Source organism: Hyperolius riggenbachi, chromosome 7 (assembly GCF_040937935.1).
Source record: "Hyperolius riggenbachi isolate aHypRig1 chromosome 7, aHypRig1.pri, whole genome shotgun sequence".
Classification (NCBI taxonomy): Eukaryota; Metazoa; Chordata; class Amphibia; order Anura; family Hyperoliidae; genus Hyperolius; species Hyperolius riggenbachi.
In genome coordinates, this window is record NC_090652.1 from 197,147,426 (window position 1) to 197,170,690 (window position 23,265).

Sequence of the window (23,265 nt, forward strand, 5' to 3'; positions counted from 1 at the left end):
GCACATGCTCAAGCCATCTGTGCCTGCACAGTAGCATTGACCTGATAGGCTTTGGCCTTTTCAGCCAGGGCTGCAACATGCTGCTTCACAGGCATGGCCATGCTTCAGGGGTCCCAGCACTGGGTCCAGCGGGAGGAGGAGGACGGGAGAAACCTATCCAGGATCCAGAGGCTTCTCTCCCTCCCAAGATAAGTATCCACTTGCTTGCCTTGCAATCCTCCAAGCTTTGCTTTAAAATTTAAATTCAGTAACTTCACATAAATCTTGACTCTTCTGTTTGTCTGGAGAAAACAAAAAAGAAGCGCTCCAATAGTGCATTAACATTTTTAATGAGGATACGCAATATAAAATTGCACTTACATTTAGGTTTCTTTAAAATCACCGTGTAGTGGCCTGCCCACGATCGTAACCCCCTGCCGCGGTCTGGCCAGGACCCGGAGATGCGACATTGTTGTTCCACGTTCCGCTGGCTGCGGTGTCGCCAGGAGGGGAAGGAGGGGGCATGACCGCTCACGTAAATGCCTCTACGTTACTACCAGTTTCAGCCCCTCCTGCGCCTTCATCAGGGTCACCTGGTGAAGAAGGCATCTTTTTATTTTGATGGAATTTTGATCTTTATGAAATTAAATTGCATTAGTCAAATGAGAGGCCAAATTTTGAGAACTTTTTTATTATTTTGAAATGGTAAGTGTAATGGAAGTGGCGCAACTAGTGTCAGAAATCCCAGAACTGAGAAATAAAATATTGTGGAAAAAAATACGTAGTCACAAAATGCATCAGATCACAGGAACTGCTTTTCAGAGGCAATTGTTTCCACACATTTGGGTTGATTCGTAAACCTATTTTATGAATTATGTCATCTTATTAACTCGCGATTTATCTCTGCCTGGGCCTTATGCAGTCACCAAACTCACCAATGTAAAGTGATGTTGAGTGGTAAAATAAATCACCTGATTCAATTATTTCTCTGCCAGGCAAAGTGGAAAAAAACTAGCTGGGATAACATTATCCTCTATAATAAAACCCTGTGTTCCTGTGTCCCGGTGTCTGTGCATATGGAGCAGCGTGCATGCGCAGCATGCAGGTGGACTTGGGACAGCAGGAGGACGTGTGCAAGGGGCGGACGGGTGAAAGGGATGGACAGGTGTGCGCTCACATCGGGGGCCGTGGCCGAGTAGCATGGTGGTTGCAGTGGTTGTGGGTAAGGTGGGAGAAGGTGGTGAAGGCGGTCCAGGCCGAACCCTAACCCCCTTAAGATGGACTTATTTCTAATCTCCAAATAAGTTATTTTCCCTTAAAGGACAACTGTAGTGAGAAGAATATGGATGCTACTATATTTATTTCCTTTTGAACAATTACAGTTTCCTGGCTGTTCTGCTGATTTATTTGGCTGCAGTAGTGTCTGAATAACACCAGAAACAAGCATGCAGCTAATCTTGTCAGATCTGACAATAATGTCAGAAACCCCTAATCTGCATATGCTTGTTAAGGGTCTATGCCTAAAGTATGAGAGGCAAAGTATCAGCAGCAGGTCCAGTTCTAGACTTTTTGCTGTCTGAGGAAAACTTGTGAGGACGCTCCCCCATCCCCCCATTTTGGAATTATCATACAGCACCCGAACATTTTCACCCTCAGTTTAAGTAGGTAGGTAGCCAGTTGTAGGTGCCCCCAGTATAGGTAGCCAGTATAGTTGCCCCAAGTAAAGGTAGCTAGTATAGCTGTATAGTTGCTCCAGTATAGGTAGCTAGTATAGTTGCCCCCAGTATAGGTAGGTAGCTAGTATAGTTGCCCCAGTATAGGTAGCTAATATAGTTGCCCCAAGTAAAGGTAGCTAATATCAGGGGCGTAGCAATAGGGGTTGCAGAGGTAGCGACCGCATCGGGGCCCTTAAGGGCCCTTCCTCAACTGCAGTATTAGCTCTCTATTGGTCCTGTGCTCATAATAATAACTTCTATAGATACTTTGAATAGTGGTAATCGTTAACAAACTGTTCCCCATCCCCTTCTTGCACCTCTGACACTGTAGTTGCCATTGGCAGGTTTTGGTGCGCCGTATCAATTGTTATGTATAGAGTGCTCGGGGGCCCCATGTAAAACTTGCACCAGGGCCCATAGCTCCTTAGCTACGCCACTGGCTAATATAGTTGCCCAAGTATAGATAGCTAATATAGTTGCCCAAGTATAGATAGCTAATATAGTTGCCCAAGTACAGGTAGCTAGTATAGTTGCCCCAGTATAGGTAGTATAGTTGCCTCAGTATAGGTAGCTAATATACTGTAGTTGCCCCAGTATAGGTAGTATAGTTGCCCCCAGTGCCTGAAGATAATATGATAGGCAGCCACTTCTGATACAGTCCCCATCCCCCTTGCATGCCACTCCACACACAGACCTCAGATCAGAGAGACCCCCCTGTGACAGGAGAGCGGCTCCCATAGCAGCGAATATACACACTGCCACTTGATTGCACAGTTGCTTAAAGGGAACCAGAGGCCCCAGAAAGAAGATTTTATACATACCTGGGGCTTACTCCAGCCCCATACGCACGGATCGCTCCCATGCTGCCCTCCTGCGCTTCCTGTATCCGGCGGTACCGGGTCCCGCAGTTTCGGCCAGTCGGCCAGTAGGCGGCAGAACGCGGACAATTGTCCGCATCACAGGGGCTCCCAGCATACCCGTACGCGTGCAGCTGCATACTGCGCAGCCGCACGCGAAAGGGTATGGAGGGAGCCCCTGCTCATGCGGACATTTGGCCGCGTCCGCCGGAAGTGACGGGACCCGGTACCGGCGATCCAGGAAGCAGAGGATGGCGGCGTGGGAGCGATGCAGGCTTATGGGGCTGGAAGAAGCCCCAGGTACGTATACAATCTTTTTTTCTTTTTAGGATTCCAGCATCTCTGATTCCCTTTAAATACTATCCATCCAGATATGTGACTATACAAAGTCAAGTTTAAAGCCTGGTGCGGGCATTACACTGCTATAGCCACCAAAGATATGCACAATGCGTAGCGCTAATTGCATATAATACACAATGACAGTTCCAAGTAACTAGCAATAGGGTACAGCAGAACATGTGCAGCTTCGCCATTCAAATAGCTTTGCAGATGTCACACATTGCCCAAGTGGGCTCTCACCACCGCTGGGGCTCCGCTCATCTATGGACTGTCCTTGTCACCGCTGGTATAAGTATTGCAGTGGTACGCAGGGGCGTAGCAATAGGGGGTGCAGAGGTAGCGACCGCATCGGGGCCCTTGGGCCAGAGGGGCCCCAAAGGGCCATCCCTCAACTACAGTATTAGCTCTCTATTGGTCCTGTGCTCATAATAATCACTTCTATCGATACTTTGAATAGTGGTAATCATTAATAAACTGTTCCCCATCCCCTTCTTGCACCTCTGACACTGTAGTTGCCATTGGCAAATTTTGGTGCACCGTATCAATTGCTATGTATAGAGTGCTTGGGGGCCCCATGTAAAACTTGCATCGGGGCCCACAGCTCCTTAGCTACGCCACTGGTGCTACGCACTTGTAGCCTTCAGGATAGAGTGGCATGTATTATGATGTGCCTTCCCTAAGCAGCACACTGGAGAAAATAGTGATGGGTCGTTCGCGAACGAGCCAGCTGTTTGCTGTGAACGACAAGAGCCGGTTCTCAGTTTTAAAAGAGCCGATGCCTCAGCCGCCCCATAGAGCTCTGCTTTGCTCTGTAATAAGGGGCGCTGAGGCATGCTGGGAGATGTAGTCCTCCTCTTGCAGCTTGTAGTAGTGTATGGGGCGGAGCAGAGCAGTAGCAGGAGGGATTGCCCCAGTCAGAGAAGCAGTCTGGAGTATCTACAGAGAGCGACATCTTATCAGGTTCTAATACTCCCCACCTGCACTTGAAGTGGTTGCCTATGGGTAACCCATGTTTGTGAGTATATCTAAATATTTTGCTTTTAACCACAACCAACTTAACAATACTACACCATATCGGGCTCTCAATTTTTCTTTGTTCTTCCAAACCTCCACCCAGGGTGGACTCAATATTATGCAGGAGAACAGAGGCGCCAAAAGGATAAAAGGAAGCTAAATGAGCTTAAAAACCAAATTCTTGGTAAATAGAGGAGGCAGTGGTGGACTTACCTCCTCCAAGTAGACACACAACGACTGTAGTAAAGACAGTCAATATATTTTATTTATGAACTCCAAATATGCAACGCGTTTCGCAGGTTTGATCCCGCTTCATCAGGCAATAACAACGGAGCAATAGCTGTAAACAGAGATAATTGGCTCATAACCCATGTGTAGTCATACAGTCATTAAATTGTATAAAAATAAAATATATATAAAAACTATAAATAAATATCAAACATCAGAGGTGAAATAGGTATTAAAAAGTGGGGGTGATTGGGATAAAGACAGTGGAAAAGGTAATTGTGAGCAGTGATGAGCAAAACTGTTAATATTCTTTTCACATAAAATCTTGCAATAATAATGTTTAATTCAAATTTCAAGTAAACAATTTTGGGAAAAAATTCCCGTTAACTTGAGCGGTTTTTGCGTACATTGCACGTATCCACGAAAAAAACACCGATCTTTTGGGCTAGAATAAAAATTGTTTTAGACGTTTTGCGCTAAAATATAGTTCTATACGTTTTCGCAATAAAATATTGATCTTGTGTATTTTTGCGCTAAAAGCAAAGAATGTAAAAATCAAAGATAAACCTCAAAACAAAAACCGAATTCTCAATGCAAAAATTCACAAGCACTGGAAAAAAATGAAGGTATCATAAGGAAAGACAGCTGGGACTTACCATATGTGGTCAGTAGAAGAGCCAGGCACCTCTGTGAGGGCTCACTTCCAGGAGTGCTCATTTATACTACTTTGGGGGTTGATTGACCAATCACAGTGCTTGGTAAATGTGCAGATGCAACTAGCAGTTGCTGGTGCCATTTTGAATAGGTCAAGAGTAAGGCCAAGTTCATTTTAGTGATGCAGTGCCATCTAGTGGTGGATTGTGATATATGTATATAGGTGATTGTATGAAAAAATGCATAGTAGAGCGTAACAATTACATATTACCTGAACAGATAAAATAAGTACCTGCAAGACAGGTTAAAATGATGTGATACATGTAGAATAATAAGATAATCAAAGAATATTAATAACGCATACTATAAAAATATATAAAAACATCTAAGGAAAGCATGATATAAAACACTAGGAAAATTGTCACATCTGTGTCACTTGATGTTGTAGCATCATGATATAAATAACCATATTGTTGTCTATCCATCCATAGGTTTTTACAGTTTTGTGGCAATGTATTGATTGTTCATAATTTACAGTAAAAATATAAAACTGTAAAATCATAACATCAGAAATTAAAAAAAAAATTAAAAGAGAGGACTAGATAGAAGTGTGAATGGATTAGATTTTTTCTAGGACCTCGTTTAATCCTTCTGGAGCGAGTGTCCTAACAGTCTGGATCCAGTACATTTCTAGTTTTTTGAGTTTCTCAAATGCCGCTGGTTTAGAGATGGGCCGAACGGTTCGCTGGCGAACGGTTCCACGCGAACTTCGGTGGTTCGCGTTCGCGTCCCGCTGGCGAACCTTTGCGGAAGTTCAGTTCGCCCCATAATGCACCTTGAGGGTCAACTTTGACCCTCTACATCACAGTCAGCACACCCAGTGTAGCCAATTAGGCTACACTAGCCCCTGGAGCCCCACCCCCCCTTATATAAGGCAGGCAGCGGCGGCCATTACGGTCACTCGTGTGCTGCCTGCGTTAGTGAGAGTAGGGCGAGCTGCTGCAGACTGTCTCTCAGGGAAAGATTAGTTAGGCTTAACTTGTTCCTGGCTGGCTGCATACCTGTTCTGTGAACCCACCACTGCATACCTGTACTGTGAACCCACCACTGCATACCTGTTCAGTGAACCTGCCACTGCATACCTGTTCTGTGAACCCATCACTGCATACCTGTTCAGTGAACCTGCCACTGCATACCTGTGCTGTGAACGCACCACTGCATACCTGTTCTGTGAACCCACCACTGCATACCTGTGCTGTGAACCCATCACTGCATACCTGTTCAGTGAACCTGCCACTGCATACCTGTGCTGTGAACCCATCACTGCATACCTGTTCAGTGAACCTGCCACTGCATACCTGTGCTGTGAACCCACCACTGCATACCTGTTCTGTGAACCCACCACTGCATACCTGTTCAGTGAACCTGCCACTGCATACCTGTGCTGTGAACCCACCACTGCATACCTGTTCTGTGAACCCACCACTGCATACCTGTGCTGTGAACCCATCACTGCATACCTGTTCAGTGAACCTGCCACTGCATACCTGTGCTGTGAACCCATCACTGCATACCTGTTCAGTGAACCTGCCACTGCATACCTGTGCTGTGAACCCACCACTGCATACCTGTTCTGTGAACCCACCACTGCATACCTGTGCTGTGAACCCACCACTGCATACCTGTTCTGTGAACCCACCACTGCATACCTGTTCTGTGAACCCACCACTGCATACCTGTTCAGTGAACCCACCACTGCATACCTGTTGTGTTCAGTGAACCCGCCACTGCATACCTGTTCTGTTCAGTGGACCCGCCACTGTATACCTGTTTAGTAAACCCGCCACTGCATACCTGTTGTGTTCAGTGAACCTGCCACTGCATACCTGTTCTGTGAACCCGCCACTGTATACCTGTTCTGTTCAGTGAACCCGCCACTGTATACCTGTTCAGTGAACCCGCCACTGCATACCTGTTGTGTTCAGTGAACCCGCCACTGCATACCTGTTCTGTTCCGTTGGGACGCCACTGTATACCTGTTCAGTGAACCCACCACTGCATACCTGTTGTGTTCAGTGAACCTGCCACTGCATACCTGTTCTGTGAACCCGCCACTGTATACCTGTTCTGTTCAGTGAACCCGCCACTGTATACCTGTTCAGTGAACCTGCCACTGCATACCTGTTGTGTTCAGTGAACCCTCCACTGCATACCTGTTGTGTTCAGTGAACCTGCCACTGTATACCTGTACTGTTCAGTGAACCCGCCACTGCATACCTGTTCTGTTCAGTGAACCTGCCACTGTATACCTGTACTGTTCAGTGAACCCGCCACTGCATACCTGTTGTGTTCAGTGAACCCACCACTGCATACCTGTTCAGTGAACCCACCACTGCATACCTGTTGTGTTCAGTGAACCCGCCACTGCATACCTGTTCTGTTCAGTGGACCCGCCACTGTATACCTGTTCAGTGAACCCACCACTGCATACCTGTTGTGTTCAGTGAACCTGCCACTGCATACCTGTTCTGTGAACCCGCCACTGTATACCTGTTCTGTTCAGTGAACCCGCCACTGTATACCTGTTCAGTGAACCTGCCACTGCATACCTGTTGTGTTCAGTGAACCCGCCACTGTATACCTGTACTGTTCAGTGAACCCGCTACTGCATACCTGTTCAGTGAACCCGCCACTGCATACCTGTTGTGTTCAGTGAACCCGCCACTGCATACCTGTTCTGTTCAGTGGACCCGCCACTGTATACCTGTTCAGTGAACCCACCACTGCATACCTGTTGTGTTCAGTGAACCTGCCACTGCATACCTGTTCATTGAACCCGCCACTGTATACCTGTTCTGTTCAGTGAACCCGCCACTGTATACCTGTTCAGTGAACCCGCCACTGCATAACTGTTGTGTTCAGTGAACCCGCCACTGTATACCTGTACTGTTCAGTGAACCCGCTACTGCATACCTGTTCAGTGAACCCGCCACTGCATACCTGTTGTGTTCAGTGAACCCGCCACTGCATACCTGTTCTGTTCAGTGGACCCGCCACTGTATACCTGTTCAGTGAACCCACCACTGCATACCTGTTGTGTTCAGTGAACCTGCCACTGCATACCTGTTCTGTGAACCCGCCACTGTATACCTGTTCTGTTCAGTGAACCCGCCACTGTATACTTGTTCAGTGAACCCGCCACTGCATACCTGTTGTGTTCAGTGAACCCGCCACTGTATACCTGTTGTGTTCAGTGAACCTGCCACTGCATACCTGTTCTGTGAACCCGCCACTGTATACCTGTTCTGTTCAGTGAACACGCCACTGTATACCTGTTCAGTGAACCCGCCACTGCATACCTGTTGTGTTCAGTGAACCCACCACTGCATACCTGTTGTGTTCAGTGAACCTGCCACTGCATACCTGTTCTGTGAACCCGCCACTGTATACCTGTTCTGTTCAGTGAACCCGCCACTGTATACCTGTTCAGTGAACCCGCCACTGCATACCTGTTGTGTTCAGTGAACCCGCCACTGTATACCTGTTGTGTTCAGTGAACCCGCCACTGCATACCTGTTGTGTTCAGTGAACCCACCGCATCAGTGCGCATACCTGTGCAGTTAAGTGAACCCACCTACCTACGTGAGTGCACGCAGTGTGATATACCACTCCGTGCATACCCGATATGGACAAAACAGGTAGAGGAAGAGGTAGTGCCAGAGCCAGAGGAAGGCCACCCGGCAGGTCTGCGCGAGGTCGTGTAAATGTAATTTCGTGTGGACCTGGCCCAGAGTACAGTGCTCGGAAGAAGGCACGTCCCATCACCTCCCAAGATTGTCAGGACGTGGTTGAGTATTTAGCGACACAGAACACCTCATCTTGCTCAGCCACCAGCGCTAGTACTAGCACCACTTCCGCTGCATTTGACACTTCGCAAGAATTATTTAGTGGTGAAATCACTGATGCACAGCCATTGTTGTTACAGCCAGATGATTTTTCACCAGCTCATATGTCTGCGTTACGCGGCAACACTATGGATGTAACGTGTAAGGAGGATGAAGGACCTACTGATGGTGCATGTTTGGATTTTTCTGAGGCAAGCAAAGCTGGGCAGGATGATTACAATGCTGACGATGATAGGGATCCTCTGTATGTTCCCAATAGAGGAGATGAAGAGGGGGACAGTTCAGAGGGGGAGTCAGAGAGTAGTAGGAGGAGAGAAGTTGCTGAAAGAAGCTGGGGCAGCTCTTCGTCAGAAACAGCTGGTGGCAGAGTCCGGCACCATGTATCGCCACCTATGTACAGCCAGCCAACTTGCCCTTCAGCATCAGCTGCTGAGGTCCCCATAGTGCCCACATCCCAGGGTGGCTCAGCGGTGTGGAAATTTTTTAATGTGTGTGCCTCAGATCGGACCAAAGCCATCTGTTCGCTCTGCCAACAAAAATTGAGCCGTGGAAAGGCCAACACTCACGTAGGGACAAGTGCCTTACGAAGGCACCTGGAGAAAAGGCACAAACAGCAATGGGATGGCCACCTGAGCAAAAGCAGCAGCAGCACACAAAAGAAAAGTCACCCTCCTTCTCCTCTTCCTCCTTCAGGTGCATCATCTGCTTCTGCCGCTTTCTCCCTTGCACCTTCACAGGCACCCTCCTCCACTCCGCCTCTGCCCTTGAGCGGTTCCTGCTCCTCTGCCCACAGCAGCAGTCAGGTGTCCGTGAAGGAAATGTTTGAGCGAAAGAACCCAATTTCGGCCAGTCACCCCCTTGCCCGGCGTCTGACAGCTGGCGTGGTGCAACTGTTAGCTCAGCAGCTGTTACCATACCAGCTGGTGGACTCTGAGGCCTTCCGTAAATTTGTGGCCATCGGAACACCGCAGTGGAAGATGCCAGGCCGCACTTATTTTTCTAGAAAGGCCATACCCCAACTGCACCGTGAAGTTGAGAGGCAAGTGGTGTCATCTCTTGCGAAGAGCGTTGGGTCAAGGGTACACCTGACCACTGATGCCTGGTCTGCCAAGCACGGGCAGGGCCGCTACATTACGTACACAGCCCATTGGGTGAACCTGGTGGTGAACGATGGCAAGCAGGGCGCAGCGGACCAAATTGTGACACCTCCACGGCTTGCAGGCAGGCCTCCTGCCACCTCCTCTCCTCCTGCTACATGCTCTTCGCTGTCCTCCTCCTCCTTGGCTGAGTGGCAGTTCTCCTCTCCAGCTACACAGCCCCAGCTCCGCAGGGCCTATGCTGCATGCCAGGTACGACGCTGTCACGCCATCTTAGACATGTCTTGTCTCAAAGCGGAGAGTCACACTGGAGCAGCTCTCCTGGCTGCTCTTAAGAAACAGATGGATGAGTGGCGGACCCCACACCACCTGGAGATAGGCAACGTGGTGTGCGACAACGGCAGCAATCTGCTTGCCGCTTTGCATATGGGGAAGCTGACACACATACCCTGCATGGCACATGTCATGAATCTAGTTGTTCAAAGATTTGTGGCAAAGTACCCTGGCTTAGCGGATGTCCTGAAGCAGGCCAGGAAGTTCTGTGGGCATTTGAGGCGGTCTTACACAGCCATAGCACAATTTGCAGAAATTCAGCGGAAAAACAACATGCCGGTGAGACGCCTCATTTGCGATAGCCCGACTCGTTGGAATTCGACCCTGCTCATGTTCTCCCGCCTGCTAGAACAGAAGAAAGCCGTCACCCACTACCTCTACAACTACAGTAGAATGAAACAGTCTGGGAAGATGGGGATGTTCTGGCCCGACAACTGGACACTGATGAAAAATGCATGCAGGCTCATGCGGCCGTTTGAGGAGGTGACCAACCTGGTGAGCCGCAGTGAGGGCACCATCAGCGACTTAATTCCCTACGCTTACTTCTTGGAGCGTGCTGTGCGTAGAGTGGCGGATGAAGCTGTGAATGAGCGTGACCAGGAACCGTTACGGCAGGAACAGGCATGGGACCAATTTTCATCAGACCCAGCTGTTTCCTCAACACCTGCGGCAGCACAGAGGGGGGAGGAGGAGGAAGAAGAGAAGTCGTGTGCAGAAAACGAGTCAGACTCAGAGGATGATGAGCAAGGTGTTTCTTTGGGGGAGGAGGAGGAGGAGGGGACGGCGGCAGGAGAACACCCGCAGCAGGCGTCGCAGGGGGCTTGTGCTGCTCAACCTTCCCGTGGTATTGTTCGCGGCTGGGGGGAGGAGGTTGACTTACGTGACGTCACTGAGGAAGAGCAAGAGGAGATGGAGGGTACTGGATCCGACTTTGTGCAGATGTCGTCTTTTATGCTGTCCTGCCTGTTGAGGGACCCCCGTATAAAAAACCTCAAGGGGAATGAGCTGTACTGGGTGGCCACACTACTAGACCCTTGGTACAGGCACAAAGTGGCGGACCTGTTACCAACTCACCGGAAGGTGGAAAGGATGCAGCACATGCAGAACCAGCTGTCAACTATGCTTTACAATGCCTTTAAGGGTGATGTGACAGCACAACGCCAGCAAGGTACCACTGCCACTAATCCTCCTCCCGTGTCTACGCAGTCAAAGACAGGACGCTCCAGCGATCTCATGGTGATGTCGGACATGCGGACGTTCTTTAGTCCAACGCCTCGCCGTAGCCTTTCCGGATCCACCCTCCACCAACGCCTGGAACGGCAGGTAGCCGACTACCTGGCCTTAAGTGTGGATGTAGACACTGCTGTGAACAGCGATGAGGAACCCTTGAACTACTGGGTGCGCAGGCTTGACCTGTGGCCAGAGCTATCCCAATTTGCCATCCAACTTCTCTCCTGCCCTGCCGCAAGCGTCCTGTCAGAAAGGACCTTCAGCGCAGCTGGAGGCATTGTCACAGAGAAGAGAAGTCGCCTAAATCACAAAAGTGTTAAGTACCTCACTTTTATCAAAATGAATGAGGCATGGATCCCGGAGGGCTGCTGCCCGCCCCAAGACTAAGTCAGTCCCCGCACACACAGCATCTCTGCCTGCACGCCGTGTGACTGGCTGCCTGGGCTGCCCCAAGAAGACTAAGTCGCTCCCAGTCCCTCCACACAGCATGTCTGCCTGCAGGCTGCTTGACTACCTTCTCCGCCACCACCAACAGGGTCCGGGACTCCAGGCGGATTGCTGAATTTTTTAGGCCGCTGCTAGCAGCGGCCGCTGTAATAATTTTTCTGGTGCGTGTACATGACTGCCTAATTTTTCTGGCTGCACTGCGGGCAGCTGCAACAACAAAAGAAAAGGCATGTACATGCGCCCATTCCCCTTCGTGATCATTACCTTGCCGTGGTGAAGGGGCTTGCGTATCACAATGAAGCAATGACCGGCGCCTAGATGAGTGTCTCGGGGGGCACACAAAAGATAATAAGGTCGTTGCTTCATTGTGGTCAGACCAAATTTGATCAGCTGGACAGTCACTGTTCTGTCATTCAGCTACATCAGCCAGGCGACCATATGGGCTGTAAAGCCACCAAAACCTGCACTCTCGCCATGGTGCGCACCAGTCCAGCACGGCCATCACTACACAAACAGCTGTTTGCGGTGCGTTACACGGTGAGTTTGGTGTGTCAGTGTGAAGCAGTACCTTAATTACACTACCTGATTGATGTATACACATGCAAGATGTTTTAAAGCACTTTAGGCCTGTCATTTAGCATTCAATGTGATTTCTGCCCTTAAAACGCTGCTTTGCGTCAAATCCAGATTTTTCCCCGGGACTTTTGGCATGTATCCCACTCCGCCATGCCCCCCTCCAGGTGTTAGACCCCTTGAAACATCTTTTCCATCAGTTTTGTGGCCAGCATAATTATTTTTTTTTTCAAAGTTCGCATCCCCATTGAAGTCTATTGCGGTTCGCGAACTTTAACGCGAACCGAACGTTACGCGAAAGTTCGCGAACCCGGTTCGCGAACCTAAAATCGGAGGTTCGGCCCATCTCTACGCTGGTTCTGATTCGTTAATGGTGTCTATTAAGGTGATGGAAAAAGTGTCGGGTTTGCTCGGGTGCATGAGGTGAAAGTGGCGTGAAACACTGTGCATGGGAAATTTATTAAGAATGTCCCTTCTATGTTGGCCAATTCGGCTCCGGGCTTCTTGAGTTGTTCTGCCAACATACTGGAGATGACAGGCACAAGTAATCACGTAAATAACGAATTTGGACTGGCAGGAGATGTGTTTCTTTATGGAGTAATGGGTATTGGTGACAAATGATTTAAATGAGGAGGTATTGGAGACAAAGGTGCATGCTAGACAACGGAGGTGGTTGCAGGACCAGGATCCTGGTGTGGAGGGGGCTTGGTTAGGTGTACTTTCAGTTTTGTGGCAGCGGAGTCTGCTGGGGGCTAGTAAGTTACGGAGGTTGGGTGCTCTTCTACAGGATCTTCTCAAAAAAATAGCATATTGTGATAAAGTTCATTTTTTTCTGTAATGTACTGATACACATTAGACTTTTATATATTTTAGATTCAAATACACACAACTGAAGTACTTCAAGCCTTTTATTGTTTTAATATTGATGATTTTGGCATACAGCTCATGAAAACCCAAATTTCCTATCTCAAAAAATTAGCATATTTCATCCGACCAATAAAAGGAAAGTGTTTTTAAAACAAAAAAGTCAACCTTTAAATAATTATGTTCAGTTATGCACTCAATACTTGTGAGCAGGTGCCAGGTCGTGCTGGAAAATAAAATCTTCATCTCCACAAAGCTTTTCAGCAGATGGAAGCATGAAGTGCTCCAAAATCTCCTGATAGCTAGCTGCATTGACCCTGCCCTTGATAAAACACAGTGGACCAACACCAGCAGCTGACATGGCACCCCAGACCATCACTGACTGTGGGTACTTTACACTGGACTTCAGGCATTTTGGCATTTCCCTCTCCCCAGTCTTCCTCCAGACTCTGGCACCTTGATTTCCAAATGACATGTAACAGTTGCTTTCATCCAAAAAAAGTACTTTGAACCACTGAGCAACAGTCCAGTGCTGCTTCTCTGTAGCCCAGGTCAGGCACTTCTGCCGCTGTTTCTGGTTCAAAAGTGGGTTCATGCTTCCATCTGATGAAAAGCTTTATGGAGATGAAGATTTCATTTTTCAGCATGACCTGGCACCTGCTCACAGTGCCAAAACCACTGGTAAATGGTTTACTGACCATGGTATTACTGTGCTCAATTGGCCTGCTAACTCTCCTGACCTAAACCCCATAGAGAATCTGTGGGATATTGTGAAGAGAAAGTTGATAGACACAAGACTCAACACTCTGGATGAGCTTAAGGCCGCTATCGAAGCATCCTGGGCCTCCATAACACCCGAGCAGTGCCACAAGCTGATTGCCTCCATGCCACACCGCATTGAAGCAGTCATTTCTGCAAAAGGATTCCCGACCAAGTATTGAGTGCATAACTGAACATATTTATTTGAAGGTTGACTTTTTTTTGTTTTAAAAACACTTTTCTTTTATTGGTCGGATAAAAAATGCTAATTTTTTGAGATAGGAAATTTTGGTTTTCATGAACTGTATGCCAAAATCATCAATATTAAAACAATAAAAGGCTTGAACTACTTCAGTTGTGTGTATTTGAATCTAAATATATATGAAAGTCTAATATTTATCAGTACAATAGAGAAAAAAATGAACTTTATCACAATATGCTAATTTTTTGAGAAGATCCTGTATAAGTGATGAGTGGCTTATTGGGTACAATGGGTCTGAGGTATGGGTCCTGGAGTAAAATTTCCCATCTTTTGTTGAGTATTGATCTGATGCCCTGGTGTTCTTTGCTAAATTGTGTGATGAATCTGGGGGGTGGGTTTGCATCAGTATTAGGATTGGGTATGAAATGGAGGGTTGTTTAGCTTTATGGCATGCATCGCGGATGAGTTTTTTCGGGTATTTTCGGGCAGTAAATTTCTTGGTGAGTGTTTTGGATTGTGTAATATAATCATGGTTATCGGTACAGTTTCTGTATATGCGTCTGAACTGGCTGTAGGGTGTATTTTGGGTCCAAGGTCGGTGATGAAAGCTATTGAAATGGATGTAGTTGTTGGAGTCTACGGATTTGAAGAAGGTCTTGGTTTTGATTTTACTGTGTTCGGTGAAAATCGTTAGGTCCAGGAAGTCGATGGATACAGGGTGATGTTGTGAGGTGAATTGAAGGCCGGCTTTGTTTGTGTTTAGAAATTGTATGAATGCGGGGATGAGTGTGATGTCACCTTTCCAAATGAAAAACAGGTCATCGATGTAACGTTTGTATAGTATAATGTTGTTGGTAAATGGATGTTCAGTTTCTATTAGTTGTTGTTCAATGTAGCCCATGGTGAGATATATATATATATATATATACATATATATATATATATATATACAATATATATTTATCAAACAGTTCTGATAACGTTCCCTCCAAAGGGCAGGCTTCTTTGCAGAGGATATTCTGCACAAGTGCGTAGACAAACTTCTTTTATTGTTTATTTTATAACAAAATAGTGCATAAAAATGAGTACAGAAAAAATGTGTATCAATTATGTATCTATAAGGAGGTAACAAATCCAACAGCTGACTGTAGGCCTAATCATCTTCAAATCCTATATTGTGCAAAAAAAAAAGAAAAAGAAAAAGGACAAAGCAAAGAACATTGAAAAAGTATGAACCTCTATATCAAATACACAGTTGCCATTATTACCCTAAATGCAGACTAGGTTATTGAGATCCCGTGCATGGATAAGTTACTGCACATGCACACAGTCTTTTCTTTTGTGTGCAGAAATGGACTTAGGCACATATTATGTTGCATGTATAATTCCACCTGTTAATGGGTTTTTAACAATCTGCGCAGACATGTGTCCTCTTACTTTTGGTGTGTCCAAACTGGTTAAGAAGTATTTAGATCCTCTTGAGACAGAAAGTCCTTAGTGATAGTTCTCACTCTGTTACAGTTTCCTAAGATTGTGTTGCTACCTACAGTACCTGTTAACAACCAAGCTTGTCTGACAATTCTGCCTCTCCTGTTGCTGACCTTTGCTCATCCTGAATTTAACCTATCTGCTGGCTGCTTTAAAGGGGAACTGAAGTAAGAGGTATACGGAGGCTGCCATATTTATTTCCTTTTAATCAATACCAGTTGCCTGGCAGTCCTGCTGATCCTCTGCCTCTAATACTATTAGCCATAGCCCCTGAACAAGCATGCAGCAGATCAGGAGTTTCAGACTTTAAAGTCAGATCTGACAAGACTAGCTGCATGCTTGTTTATGGTGTTATTCAGATACTACTGCAGAGAAATAGACTAGCAGGGCCGCCAGGTAACTGGTATCGATTAAAAGGAAATAAATATGGCAGCCTCCATATACACTTACTTCAGTTCCCCTTGAATCTAAACCTGTACTCTTACCAATCCTGTCATCCACTTGTATCAACCTCACCATATTCATCAACCAGTCCTGTATGCTGCCATCTTCATGTCAGTCTGCTCATCAACCAATTCTGTCTGTAATCTGCCTGAGCCTCCACATGTCTCCAAAGACAGCTTGCTAATCAGGGGCTTTATGCCTCTAGGTCAGGCTTTCTCAACCAAGGTTCCTTGAGTACTCAGCAGAGGTTCCTTGGCATTTTCCCCCATCGTAGGGGATGTAAAATAGAGCACACTATAATAGTGGGTACTGTAAAAAGAAGCACGGAATTGGGGGTCAGAATAATGAGCACATTAATAAAAAGCACTAGGATAAGAAGAGTGGCAGGGTAATAGGGGGCAGTGACATAAACAGCCTCACCTACTTATAAAGACCATTCCTAAATAAATGCAGGGGTTCTATAAGAAAAAAAATTGTTTGCAGGGGTTCCTGGAGATCCAAAATGTATTTGCAGGGTTACTGCGTTGAGAAAGGCTGCTCTAGGTGGTGTAAAGTGTCCTATTGGTTGCTTGCCAGTCACCCGGCGTTTGATATAGTTATTTGGGTTGAATGAAGACATTTATCCATAGAGTTCAACCAGAAAATAAAGTACAAGATTCGCCTGCACTGTCACATATCCCAGTTGATCCAGAGGAAGGAAAAAAAAACCTTACCAGGCATGGTCCAATTAGCCCCAAAAGATAAAACAAAATAAAAATAAAAACCTTACCGACTCCAAATGGCAATCAGATAAAATTCTTAATGTCCTAGTAATTATAGCCATGAATGTCTTTCAATGCAATGAAAGCATCTAAGCCCTCCTTAAATAGAGATATTGAACTGTCCATAACTACTTTCTGTGGCAATACATTCTACATTTTAATTACTTTTACTGTAAAGAATAGTTTCCTAAATAAATGGCTACATTTTCTATCCTTCATGTGCAGTATTGAGTATATGACTAAAAATATGCAGGTGAGACACTCTGTCAAACCTGTACACTTTATACCCAAGAGGAGTGGCTACAAATTCAAGATTTTCTTTGACATGCTCTCGTGCAATATACCATTCTATGGTTATTTCTCTAAAGAAATTGCCATTGATGAACTGTCACCTGTGACACTGTAATGCTATAAAAAAAGGTATACCTCCAGCTAGTTGTTTGTTATTGATTGACAGATGACTTTTTATCTTGACTGACCACCTAAAGCAGGCTTACCACACTGGGAAGAGATTGTTTTATCAACATTTGTATTTAATATCTTGAAATAATAATGTTCAGTCATCTCCCCTTGCTCTGGCCATCCAAATCACTGCACTGGCCAGGAGTAAAAAAGAGGCAAGGGGCAACAGGAGCATTTGCAGAGCAGAACTTAGCAGCAGTTGATAAGGGTTATCTGGGCAAGTCTCCAGTGGACAGAGGCAGCATATTATTTCTGAAACAAGCTTGTGGCAGGTAATGCTGCCAATAAGCTTAATTTAACCCTATGATAACCATAACAAGATGGCTGCCTGCAATGCTTATCAATGATCGCATCTAATCAATAGCAGACAAGGGGCTTGATTCACAAAGCGGTGCTAACCTACTTAGCACGTCTAAAGTCTTTAGGCGCACTAACCAGGGTGCTAAGTAGGTTAGCACCGGTTTTCTCAATCAGTTCGCGCGCTAAGTACCGCACGCAAAGTTTTGCGCGCGCAAAGTCTTATGCGCGTGCTAAGTCCCATAGGCTTTAATGGGCACTTCGCGCGGAGCGCCCTGCGCGCGTAAAGTTTTACGCGCAGAAAGCTCGTTTAGTCATGCTAAGTGGGTTTTCACAGGCGTGCTAACAGTTAGCACCGCTTTGTGAATCAAGCCCATAGTGTTAAAACACTGCCAGCACCAAGATTTACTCATTTTGATGACTTGTGACACGGTGCTTTGGAATGCTACACCTTTTCCTAGCTACACTTCTTTCAATAAGAAAATCATATGTATTCAAATATAATAAGACTAGCTAATGTTTTAGTAAATCTAAACAAAACATAAAATGGGCACTGGAATGTTAACTGGGAAGAAGGCTAGAAGATAACAGAGTATGAAAGTCAGTAAGTTAAATACTTGCAAGAAGAATCAAGTACGGTAAATAAACATACAAATATGGACAGTGCAAGATACCACATATATGCAGTATATTTTACCACATTAAAAAGGGCTGAAGTCTGTAGGTACTGGCCACCACTGTTTTTTGTACTATTTCTTCTGCAATTAGCAATCTAACCACAAGATGGTGCATAGGACTATTTTCTGTGCACCTTGAGGTCTAGCAGTGTACATACAGTATGAAAAATTACACTGTGCAAAGCTTGCTTTGCTGGCAGCCTATTGAGTTGAAGGAAAGTTGCAAAAAAAAAAAAAAAGTGTAAGTGTTGTTTCAGCAAGAAATTGCATTCTTTAGCTTGGGTGTTACCAGCAGATAACTAAAAACAATAGACAGAGAGGATAATGACTCGACAATATCGCTATTGGGAACTATTCACCTTGCTCCCTGTTCCAGTGGCATTTAGCCTCACTTCACACTTCTGAGCAGGACACCTACAGAGGAAGGAATTAGACGTCAGTTTAATTGTAAATGTCATAATAACAATGCTATTATAACATGGCCGACTTCTGTCCGTGTCCAGAAAAGTTGTGCACTGCCCGGAGTTTGCGATCTGGCACCATATCTGTTGTATTGCAGAATACGGTTAATTTTCCATGTGAGCTCACTGCCAACATATCGGGCATGTGTAAATAACCCAGTTATTCTAACTCAGTGCATGCAGGCTTTGAATTAACTTGTATGTTATAACAAGCGCATTGTCCATAAATAATTCACACACATTATAATGCGTGCAGACAAAAAAGCAGAACAGCAGTAAAAATCAGTTTTTATTGGTTTCTATGCCCCCGTTGATTAGACGTGTTTCCTCTATACATTGGAAGTGTGGAAAATTCTCCCTATAGTGAACACAGACGGTAATGAAACTTCCAAAAGAGGGATCTAACTTTGTTCATGCTATTGAAAACTAATACAATCATTTTGACTAGACATGGACTGTAAGGCCTCTTTCCCACCAGGACATTGCGTTTTAGGGGACGTTATGGTCGGATAACTTGCCCCTAACGCAACGCCTGGTGGTGTTGGAGGTGGACACCAGAGTGAGCTGAGTTGTGCGGCTGTTGGTGCGCCTTTTTTGTCTCATACCTTGCCGGGACCACGTGATCGAAACACTCCGCATCACGTGGTCCCGCCAGCTAATCGATTCATTGAAAAGAGCCGGACTTCCTATCTCTACTGTTCAGAATCGATTCAGAGCAGCAGGACTGAACCTAGTGATGGGAAGTCCAGCTCTTTTCAATGAATCGATTCTGAACAGTAGAGATAGGAAGTCCGGCTCTTTTCAATGAATCGATTCAATGAATCGAGCCGAACTTTCCATCACTACACGGCAGTGCAGTGAATATTAATTAGCCATGTGACTAACAATAGCGGACTCTCCCCTCCTCCTCAAAAAAAAACAAAACACAATACTGAGCATGTGCAAACAGTCTAACGCAGCTAATGCCACGTAGAACGCACAGCATGCTGCACCTATAATAGGCTGACCAGGCGTCCTCTTTTGCCCGGACAGGTCCACTTTTTCAGACCTGTCCGGGTCGTCCTGCCGGGATTTTGAATTGTCCGGTGAGAGAGCCGAACAGGAGCTGAACACCAGCGGCAGAAGAGCCGCTTGCAGAGAAAGAGAGCCGAACTGGAGTCAGAAGAGCCGCTTGCAGAGACAGAGAGCCGAACACGAGTCAGAAGAGCCGCTTGCAGAGACACTGTCTCTGCAAGCGACTCTTCTGACTCATGTTCGGCTCCCCAAACGGCTCTTTGGCAATCAATCCCTGCTGCACTGCTCTGCTCCGCCCAGGGGTGGACTGGAGAATTCGCTGGCCCAGAGGAGAAGGATGGAGGACAGAGGAGGTCGGGTCGGGGTCAGACACAGCCAGCCAGTGAGGAGATGCGGAGATAGCGTGGTGCATCTATCCTCATTTGAAATGGCAGAGACTCCCCGAAGAGTCCAGTCCTGCCTCGTGTCTGCAGCGTGCTCCTAGAGTGCCAAGTGTCCCCCTCAGCTCAGTCCCAGCATCCTGGCTCTTGAAGCTCCGATGGGACAGGGACACTGGCCGTGCAGACACCACAGACACTCTAATTGGTAAGCCGACACCTCTTCTCTCCATTTGTCTTCTGTGCATTGAACAGGCAAGCCCTGCTAGCACAGCCCACATTATTCTCCTGTAACCCTTTCATTGCTGGTATTAGCTGAATGAATCAGCTTGTTGCAGCACTGGTACATTGCACTTAAAGGAAACATCAAGGCTTTTTATAAAAAACAAACAGATCTTATCTGGGGCTTCCTCCTGCCCCTTGCAGCCTATGTGTCCCTCTACTCCCAGACGTTATTCTGGGGTCCCCTCCGTAGCATTTGGCGACCTGGTGTGGCCGGGAGCATTATGCGCAGGCGGCATGGCTGTGTGCAGTTGCAGAACTGGCCAACCTCACCAGGTCCCCGGCTGCTATGGAGGGGACCCCAGGATAACTCCTGGGAGCAGGACTGAGGTGAGGGACACATAGGCTGCCAAGAGCAGGAAGAAACCCCAGATAAGATCTGTCACGCTGGTGCTGTGTGGCCTGTGGGAGCAATTCTCATTGCATTAGTGGGGAAATCTGCTGCCAATCTTATTGCATTTGTGGGGAAATCTGCTGCCAATCTTATTGCATTTGTGGGGAAATTTGCTGCCAATCTTATTGCATTTGTGGGGAAATCTGCTGCCAATCTTATAGCATTTGTGGGGAAATCTGCTGCCAATCTTATAGCATTTGTGGGGAAATCTGCTGCCAATCTTATAGCATTTGTGGGGAAATCTGCTGCCAATCTTATTGCATTCGTGGGGAAATCTGTTGCCAATCTCATTGCATTTGTAGAGAAATATGCTGCCAGTCGGATTCCATTTGTGGGGAAATCTGTTGCCAATCTCATTGCATTTTGTGGGGAAATCTTCTGCGAATCTGATTGCATTTTGTGGTCGGTCGGCCCTCCACCATGTGGTCTGGAAAAAAAACTGCCCTCCATGCCTGCGAAGTTGGACAGCAAACTGCTAAGGTCTTGTATATTTGGCCCCACCCATGACCACGCCCACATGCTGTTGTGATCGTCCTCTTTTTTGGAAATCAAAATATGGTCACCCTAACCTATAAATAACGTGCAGCGTTACAATGTAACGCAACGTGGGCACTGTGAACAGCCCATTGATTTTTCATTACTGTGAGTTGGGCTGCATTACAGGCTGCACTAACGTGCGCCTGTAACGTCTTACTGTGAAAGCAGCCTAAAGGAGAAGGATACAGATGCAGGATTCCTGTGTGCATGTGAGCATCTGCATCCAGGCTCATTTAGTGGACAGATTGCTAAATCCCCCTTTAACCAGTCGACATTTTTAACATTCCCTGGGATTTCATCTTTTGTGCTCAGCATTAACAAGTGTAATATCTAACTTAGTTACAATAGTAGAAGATTACTGGTTGGTTGCTATTGACTGTCATAGTTTGCTACTTACATTACTAAATCAGGACATGGTTGCTATTGACGCGACGGTAGTAGTTTGCTACTTACATTACTAAATCAGGACATGACTTTTGTTAAGTGCTAAATTGTGTTCAGTAATGTTATAAATGATGTGATCTTTGTCTTCAGATGAAGCATCTGGAACCTCTCAAGACTGGGCTTACAACTTAGGAATCAATTTCTCTTACACAATAGAATTAAGAGACAATGGAACTTACAAGTTTGTATTGCCAGAGGATCAAATCCAACCAACATGTGAAGAAACCATGGCTGCTGTAATGACCATCATAGAATATGTGTATGATCAGTATTTCCCAAATAAGGCACCTACTAAAGTTCAATTCCTTTATCTGGTTGTCCTCCTCTTTTATTCACTTGCACATTTTAAATTATTAGTATAACTGTATTTAAAATTATATCATAAAAATATTCAAAAACTAGAAAGGTGTTTTCTTAGCTTTTAAACATAACTCAATTTTGTTATTCAAAGAATACAGAACTTAAAGAGAAACCGTGACCAAGAATTGAACTTCATCCCAATCAGTAGCTGATACCCCCTTTTACATGAGAAATCTATTCCTTTTCACAATCAGGGGGCTCTGTATGGCTGTATGGCTGATATTGTGGTGAAACCCCACCCACAAGAAACTCATACATAATTATTGTAAAAATGAAGCACTTTTTTTTATTACATCAATTTCACTGGAGTTCCTCTTTAACCCTTCTGGCGGTTTATTAAAATCCGCCAGGGGGCAGCACAGCTGGTTGTTTTTTTTTAATCTTTAGTATATCATGTAGCGAGACAAGGTCTCCCTACATGATAGCCGCTGCTCAGCGGCATCCCCCCCAGCCCCTCTGATCCCCTGAACGGGATCTCCTGGAGGGCTTCCCGTCGCCATGGCGGCAGGCGGGATGACGTCACCGACGTCCTCAACGTTGTGACGTCAAAGGGGACTCCGATCCACCCCTCAGCGCTGCCTGGCACTGATTGGCCAGGCAGCGCACGTGGTCTGGGGGGGGGGGGGCTGCGGCGCGACGGATCGGCGGGTAGTGGCGGTGATCGGATTGCACACGCAGCTAGCAAAGTGCTTTCTTTGGATCACTAATTCAGTCGGTGAGAATGAGTAAAGAGAGCAGATTTTTTTTTTCTTCTAACTGTAAAGCCTCGAGCACAAGTGCAAGGTATTTGCTAAATGGGGATCAGGAACCAATCCCTTTGGCGACATTGCAGGGCCAAGGTTGTACAGACACATCACTAGCAATGTTTTCTGTTGCTATGCAGGTAATTGATGGGAAGGAGGGCCAATAAAGAAGCTCAAGAGTGAAGTTTCCCGGCCAGCAAGCTGAGTGGAAAAGACAATGCTCTCAGCTGGTGATTGGCTGAATCAATAGGTCAGGTTGATCACTGACCGAGATGGCGGGGCCCACTGTACACACACTAGATTTTCAGCAGACTTTCCTTTTCATGGA

General features: G+C 46.2%; 1 protein-coding gene across 1 annotated transcript in view; it reads left to right on the plus strand.

The window, feature by feature from the left end:
• The window catches only part of CPO (carboxypeptidase O), a 216,965-nt gene extending 194,769 nt beyond the window's left edge, over positions 1 to 22,196 (plus strand). The window contains exon 12 of the mRNA XM_068247357.1: positions 21,925 to 22,196. Within this exon, the coding sequence (XP_068103458.1) occupies positions 21,925 to 22,196 (272 nt within the window). The remainder of the gene's footprint in view (positions 1 to 21,924) is intronic.
• Positions 22,197 to 23,265: the final 1,069 nt, after the last annotated feature.